The sequence below is a fragment of the Sycon ciliatum genome, chromosome 9 (genome assembly GCF_964019385.1).
Source record: "Sycon ciliatum chromosome 9, ocSycCili1.1, whole genome shotgun sequence".
In the NCBI taxonomy this organism is placed as follows: Eukaryota; Metazoa; Porifera; class Calcarea; order Leucosolenida; family Sycettidae; genus Sycon; species Sycon ciliatum.
In genome coordinates, this window is record NC_088651.1 from 3,988,529 (window position 1) to 3,996,224 (window position 7,696).

Genomic DNA, 7,696 nt, shown 5'->3' on the forward strand with positions numbered 1-7,696 from the left:
GGGCACTGGTGAGACTGGTGAGACTCAAACATGACTGCAGAAGTCAGGAAAATAAGCGACAATAAGGAACAAACCAGATGCCATACTTGCAAGCGATAATGTTGAGCGAGAAATCATTTCTTGCCTATCTTGCTGCGCTCGGCCGGCGAGAAAAATATCTTCTTTTCTGTGAATATTGTGAAAATGTTGTTTCATTATGAGAACTGGGTTGCTTCCCTACGTGGGAGCTCCCGCTGCTCCCGTCGACTTGAATTCTGACTTGACCGACTCACGACTGTCATCCATGCTCTCCAGGCCAAACCATCACCAGGGATACAAACTTACTTAGACGCTCCGTCACCAGGGCAACAAACACGTCGTGAGCATCAGAGAGCAGTGCGAGAAAGTGTCGCTCGTGGCTGATTTCATTATCGAGAACTTTATTCTCTTTACACGTGTGTGAGGATATCCAGGAGATATCATGAGGGGATATCATGAAAAATGAAAACGTAGATCTACGATTCAAATATTATTTCTAAACAGTTTGCCACATCGCATATGACAATATAAACATGGTTGTGATCAAACTTTACCACGTGACCAAGGAATTACGGGTACACATTACTGTACGGTAGTTCTCGCATCGCACAAGCAAATTAATGATTACACAATAATATGAAAGCTAACAGGATCGCTTTTTTAAATAAAAGAGCCTTCGCCGCAAGGCGTAGTCATCGCGCAGGAGAGCGACGGGCCTTGAGCGCATTCAAGCTGCGTGGAGACGGGAAATAGATGTCGATATTATTCAGAGCTGTTGTTCGTTGCGTCTCAGCGTGACGTTAGCACGATAAGCAATGCCAAGCCATCCATTAGGTCGACTGCAAAGTGGAGCATAGAGAGAAGAGAGAGTATGCATTGTTTCTGTTTCTCCCTTTTGTGTTTTATCTGAAGTTTTCCTTCAGCAGTGTTTCTGCTAGATATTTTCCGTAGCCCCATTTCACTTCGATTTCGGCTCATCCACCCTTCCAGTAAACTCCTCCGATAAGTATTCATTTACTTTTGGAGAATCCTTCAAATAAAGTCTAAATGGAAGAAAAAAATTGTCTACACATGCATTTACGCAAGAAGCACTACCAGACAATTAGGACATGTGTCATAAGTGTTGGAGATAAGACGTCCTGTGCATCTGTTTCTATTTTTCGTCTCCTTGAGTGCATCTTGTTACAATCCCACTTAACAACGAATTAGAGGTGTTCAGACATTGTCCTGTGAACTTTTGCACAAAAGGTTCCTTAACTTGAAGAAAAAAGGTATTCCTGCACCGCAGTCAGGCAAACAGCCTACTTGGGAATTACTACTAGAGACGGACAAATATTTCCAGTAAAACGTCTGTGATTTTGTATCCAGCATGAATTGCCGACCACACTGTTACGCATGATGATATACCAATATCCTGATGTTTCGGGAGACTTATGAAAACCGTAACTTAAACCTTTCGCTATAATTATAGCGATTCTCAACTAAAATCAGCAATTCCATAGCATTGGAAACATGCGGAACTCGAGAACCTACCTTAGAATGGCTCCAGCCACATTTCTGCGACTCATATGTAACTCGGCTACAAGCCTTGTGACCTCGCCTTGATCAAGGTCCTGCTCCCTCTGCACTGGGGTCCAGTTTCGGAAGGCCACTGGTGGCGGAACAGGGTACGCCCGACCGGTCGCCGAAGTAAACCACGGGTGTTCAAGGGCTTCCTGCGCGGAGAGACGTGTGTTCGGCGCGTACGCCGTCATTCTCCTGATCAAATTTTTCAAATGCAAACTCAGTGCACGGAACGCTGGGCTGGACCCGCGAATGCCTTGGGCGAGAATATGCTGTATAGTTTGGTACGACTTCTGCTTGAGATTCCCGAACGACGACAGTCCGAGCATGAACTCGAACAGCATTGTGCCCCTGTTGACATAGATTTTACCAAAAGACCCATGTGTAACGACATTATAACTTTGATAGCAATGAATTGGGTAGTATGGATAGGTGATGCAACATCACAAGCAATCACTGAACTCAATCAGCGATGAAATGCGTTACTCCTACGAATCTAAAAAACGACAACATTTTGCACGCGTTAAGAAAAGCTAACAAGCGTGACATCTTGTTCGTTCTGCATTTAATACAGACAACCAATGGGCACACAAGTAACTAAGGAGTCAGTAACGGAGCCTAAGTGTGAATTGTAGTCTTCGCGCCATACAGAAGCCCAAGAGATCAATGAGGTGACATGCTTCCCAGCTAAAATACAGTAAAATTGCTAACATTCCGTTATTCAATAGTATCAGGGAGTTGCAAAAAGGGAATCAGGCCATTGCCCGCTATTCTATCATGTTGCGGTATACTTACAGCATGAAGACGTCTGTCTTAGGGCAAATCCCGCCAAGCGCCATCGCCCTTGTCTCCGGCGGATCTGCTCGTTGACGCATGCGTATCATAATACGGTGTGCATCCCGCATGTTTATGGCCATTCCGAAGTCGATAAGTTTCACGATACCATGTGACGTCATCATGACGTTGTTCATATGGATATCGCTACATTAGCCAAAAAATGCAAAATCGGCAGTTACATGTATTAGGAGTACACAAGTGAGAGAGAGAGAGAGAGAGAGGGAGAGAGAGAGAGAGAGAGAGAGAGAGAGAGAGAGAGAGAGAGAGAGAGAGAGAGAGAGAGAGAGAGAGAGAGAGAGAGAGAGAGAGAGAGAGAGAGAGAGAGAGAGAGAGAGAGAGAGAGAGAGAGAGAGAGAGAGAGAGAGAGAGAGAGAGAGAGAGAGAGAGAGCGTCAGAGCGAGAGAGAGAGACAGACAGACATACCGACAGACAGACATACCGACAGACAGACAGACAGACAGAAGGAGAGAGTAAACGAGAGGGAGAGAAAGCGAGCGAGAGAGAGAGAGAGAGAGAGAGAGAGAGAGAGAGAGAGAGAGAGGGGGGGGAGAGAGAGAAAGCAACAGCACCACAGCAACCGTCCCAAGCCAGCCACACTATACTAGTAGTAGTAATACATGTAGTACAAAGACCACTACTCTCTATTGTCATGCGATAGATGTGCAGCTGCGCTGTATGGTTTTGTCCATTCTCCTTTGAGCTTACCTGTGAACGATGCGTGCCGAGTCGAGATAGCGCAGCGCTTTCAGACACTGGTGAGCTATGTCGCGCAACTCCGGCTCACCCAGTAGAGGCATGAGCACACCAGCGGTTCTACCCACTGTCATGGTCGCCAGCGTTACTCCGGCTAGTCGTTCGCAAACGAAATACGCGCGCTCCCGAGTTTGCAGGGCTCCGTAGAACGCGCAGATGTTGGGGTGCTGTAGAGTTCGCATGATAACCGCCTCGTTAGTGAGCTCCGCCGCCGCCGAAGTGCCTAGTTGAACAATTTTAGCAACTGCGGGCTGTTGAAAACATCACAGAATTGGAAAATTTTGTTGGTAACACTTTCATACTTCACTCGAAGTACTTAGACTCGGGTGGAGAGCCAAGGATAAATTTACAGTAAAGAAAAGGACAATGTAACTACGAGCCACGCTATAATGTCAACTCATCACCAGTTCCTTTACAATAATCTCATGCGATAACATTCCACAAAACTGACAAACGGTACTGACGAAGGCTGCTGGAATGCGCAACCAAGATGGGCTAGAGCCGATTGCCACTTAGGTGTAGAACGGCACAACCACTGGTCGGTGTCGTGCCATTTTACCGCATGAAGTGATTTGTATAGAAACTGGTGTGTTAGTGGACATGATAGCGTAACTTGTAGTTCCGTGGTCCTCTTTTCTTCTACTATGTTATTGTTAACACTTTCATATTTCTGTTACATCTATTTGTTTCAACAAAGCAATGAATAGAACAATTGAAGCCGACATACTACAATGATGGACTAATCAAAATACAATAATTATGTGAAGTGGAGTCCAGAAATGTTGTTACTTTTGTTACATTGTAACCGTCAATGAACCCCTAGTTTGAGGATGTATTCTAGTTTATTTCCCAAAATTCGATTTAGGTTCTCTGATGACAATCGAAGAAAAAGGATTCTGAATTCATCTTTACATATTCTAATTTATTAGTCCATCTTGGAATTATGTCGGCTTCAGTTGTTTTTTTCATTGCTTTGTTGAAACTTCTCCGAAACGGCTATATACATGTATTTGTGTTATTGCATTCCCTCGCAGTTATGAGTGCCTCTGTGGATAATTCAAGAATGCTCATATCGTGATGAAATGTACACAGGCTGAATGATAGTGTGAGTTGCGCCAAAGAGTACACGCACAATAACAGGGAGGTGGGAAGTCAAAATAGCACTAGCTTCCTAACAAACTCCTTCTGTCTACACAGCTCAGGCTGTAGCTTGGCAAGCAGACAACAACCAGCGCTCGCCGTAGTACTCGGCTACTACAACAGCGCCACGTTACACGTACACCGACCAGGAGCCCATCGGATCAGGTAGCGCAGACTAACCCTATCCCGAGTAATTGTGAACCCAACCAGCGTGATTGACACAACCCATCAGCTGTGAAAAATGATTCTGCAATAACCGCACATCTATCAGCTGTGAAAAATGATTCTGCAATAACCACACATCTTATCATGTCCCCTTCTTGCCTAAATGCAGTCTGTAAGAATGATCCAGAGCACTTCAAGATTCACGCGACGCCCCCGGCAAATGTCACCTAGATGTGCTAGAGGCTGTTTAAATTGCCAAGCTACAGCCTGAGCTGTGAAGACAGAAGGAGTTTTTGTTTGGAAGCTAGTGCTATTTTGACTTCCCACCTCCCTGTTATAGTGCGTGTACTCTTTGGCGCAACTCACACAATGCTCATATAATTTTTTTTATTTCCATCCCACCTTCTCAAGATTTGTCTTATGCGACTCTTCACCATACTAGTTATTGGCAAATACCTTGCCATTTACATTCTTGTTTTTCCCAAGTAAAAAGAGAGGGAGATTTTTGGCGAAATACTTGTTGTCGTCTTCAGTGGAACGGTTGCGTCTTCAAACTCATATTAAAAGTCATGGATAGCTATTGGGAGCAATCAGCTCAACCATAGAGATGAAACGCAGTGAATTTCTCTTCCTGCATTCTTTCATTCTGCCTTTATCCATCCATAATAAATAACCAGTGTGATAAAAAGAATGACTGCCACCTTTTGAGTGCACGTATTACGTATGCAGGAAGCAACGAGAAATGTACGATTTTCAGCCGATGAAGGGAGGGGTGGAATTAAAGTTTAGCGTTGACGGCTTCTCTCCTATGCGCCTAGGCTCTTTGCATTAGTATTATCGTTGCTGTCTGAGGATTGGTGGATAACCTGGACGCTCTGCGTACCAACGTAGCTAAGCCTACTTTTACATATTTGCCGATCGGAAGGTTCGATGGACTTCTCGAGAGGCCCGTGTGGAGGTCCGTGAGTCAATCAAGTGAGATTCGTGTCGGCAGGAAAAGCGCGAGCGCATGTAAGGAGCGACACGCAATTTCCTAATGTCAAGCTTGCATCCTACATGTATCGATGAACTTGCCACCGGAAACGGTTCTCTATAGACAGCTAACGGTGTAGAAGATATAGAACATAAGCCGAGAGGAGGCAATTTCCACCCTTCGACTAAACTTAGGGTATAATTGTATTGCTCACATCATCAGGGATGCCACTCACAGCTAGCCCTAGGCAACGACGGATTATGCTCGAAAAGGTGGCAGATTCTGCTCGAAAAGCAGTGACATTGGCAGAACCATACAAACCTTATGGCGGGCATTTCCTCGAATTCTGCGCCATTTCTTTATCCACATACCAAACATGCAAGAAAGGTACCAGGAAAAGTACCGAATTCTGCCAATTTTTCTGCCGGCACAACCCGCCGTTGCCTAGCTGAGCCCAAGGGTATCCATCCACCTTGGCCGCTGAGGCAACGGTTGGGTCGGCTGAGGTAGCTAGTGCTGTGGTTCTATCTTCAATATTAAACTAAGATGTCAGGGATTACAGCCTGATGATGGGCAAGGCCCAAAAATTTGATGTAATTGAAATATATTAATTTAATTCGCAGTGAAGAGACCGTTTTTGGAGTTGAGAAGTGTAGTTTCCTAAAATGTGTAAGTGGCTGTGCTGGAAATATTTCATGAGAGCGTGACGTATGGAGAACAGGAGAAAAATAAAATAATATGAATCTTCTAAAGCCACTGAAATCTTTTCGAATTGTCCGGAAACTCCTCGATAACCACTATGCAAAACAAAAATTCAAATTCGAAGGGTTACCGGCACTGGTCATGACATTCCTGCGGAAAGCTGACACTTAACTATAGACATCAGTGGCTTTGTATGCATTGTGAGTCTGATTAAGGTATTAACTACACCTACCTTTTCCATGCCGGGGATCTGGCATATTACAACTCGTCCAAAGCACCCTTCGCCAATGACTGCCGCCGTCAGGGTGATTTCGCCGTCAACCAGGTTACGGCCAGCATCATGCTCTGTGGGCTGGAAAACCGTAACTGGCAAAAGCCATGATGGGCCGGATACACCTCTACGCACGATGCGCGCGACGTCCCTGAACACGTCGGCAATTCTGTTCATAGATGAGTTTGGTTGCGAAAAAAATATTTATGCTTCATGGACATCCAGGCCTGACACATCAGAACCAGTACTAGCACTTAGAACACGGACGAAGGCGATCCTGGTTCCTCACCCACAACATGCGTACACCCCAGCTATACAAGTCATGTACATGTATGTATGATCCGTAAAATTAATGGTGTATGCCGCTCTGTGGCCGTATTAGTATTACTATGGTTTGCAAACACAATGGCAGATACGCGTGTACTGTACCTGTGGTCCGATATCGCTCTTGGCGTACGACTGGATATCCCCAGCACACTGTCTGTTCGACCACCGCTAAAATGCACCATGGCGTTCACGGCCAGATTTTTTGATAGGCATAATGTATTATTATTATTATTATTATTATTATACTGTCTTCGCGTCATAAATGTAGCAGCAGCATGGGGTAGGTAGAATTGGGCAAATATTCATGGGGTAGGTTTGCCCCCATCAAGAAACTTCTTCTGCTAATCAGGTGACAAATGGCAGGAAGCGGGATGAGACAAAAGTGGTGAGGTAGAATGGCGGTCTCAACAGACCATTGGGATTCCACCGCCGCTCGTAAAACCAGTGATACAACTGCACAGGCACTGTAGTATTAAATGGGCGATTCGCTGATCACAGGTATGTGTGTGGTGGTGTGGGGGGGGGGGGGGTGGGGGGGGGGGTGGGAGGGGGGGGGGTAGCACTGTGTATGTACTGAAGTAATGTCTTACAGGTTCCAGTGTCTAGTGTAGGCAATATTTTGTGTGAGATACATATTATGGCAATATGTAGGACGTGTGGCAAGCTTACATTGTTTAATAAAGTAAGCCAAATGTCACTTCAGCTCGTTCTGCATATTGCCATATTAAAATTGTTGTCTCCTTGTCGAATATCTAAATACATATAATAAGTATTACTTGCAGGATTCTTCACAGCATGTCTGAAACACCGGTGCGACGCCTAGTAGGGCTCGAAGTTGTTAATCCACCTGCGTGTAATTCAGGCCACTAGAGATAGCTGTCTGGGGCCTAAAATTATGTTACTGGCGGAGAAGCGTATAGTATTGGAGTGGCTGTCTGTTCATAAAT

At 45.1% G+C, this 7,696-nt stretch overlaps 1 protein-coding gene across 1 annotated transcript; it reads right to left on the reverse strand.

Annotated features, from left to right (window-relative positions):
• Positions 1-313: 313 nt before the first annotated feature.
• Positions 314-6,644, reverse strand: LOC135825179 (sperm motility kinase 2B-like). Its single transcript, XM_065337906.1, has 5 exons — positions 6,384-6,644; positions 3,124-3,422; positions 2,377-2,562; positions 1,552-1,932; positions 314-857 (listed from the first exon to the last, which is right to left on the reverse strand). Exons 1-5 carry the CDS (start codon positions 6,597-6,599, stop codon positions 785-787), a joined length of 1,155 nt encoding a protein of 384 aa, XP_065193978.1. The 5' UTR covers positions 6,600-6,644; the 3' UTR covers positions 314-784.
• Positions 6,645-7,696: the final 1,052 nt, after the last annotated feature.

Bases quoted from the DNA above. Each gene is read 5' to 3' on its own strand.
- LOC135825179 (XM_065337906.1), bottom strand. From the start codon at position 6,599: ATGAACAGAATTGCCGACGTGTTCAGGGACGTCGCGCGCATCGTGCGT. The intron at 3,423-6,383 runs GTAGGTGTAGTT...TGTTTTCAACAG, and splicing joins AGATCCCCGGCATGGAAAAG to CCCGCAGTTGCTAAAATTGT. The intron at 858-1,551 runs GTAGGTTCTCGA...TCCACTTTGCAG, and splicing joins GTGGCTGGAGCCATTCTAAG to TCGACCTAATGGATGGCTTG.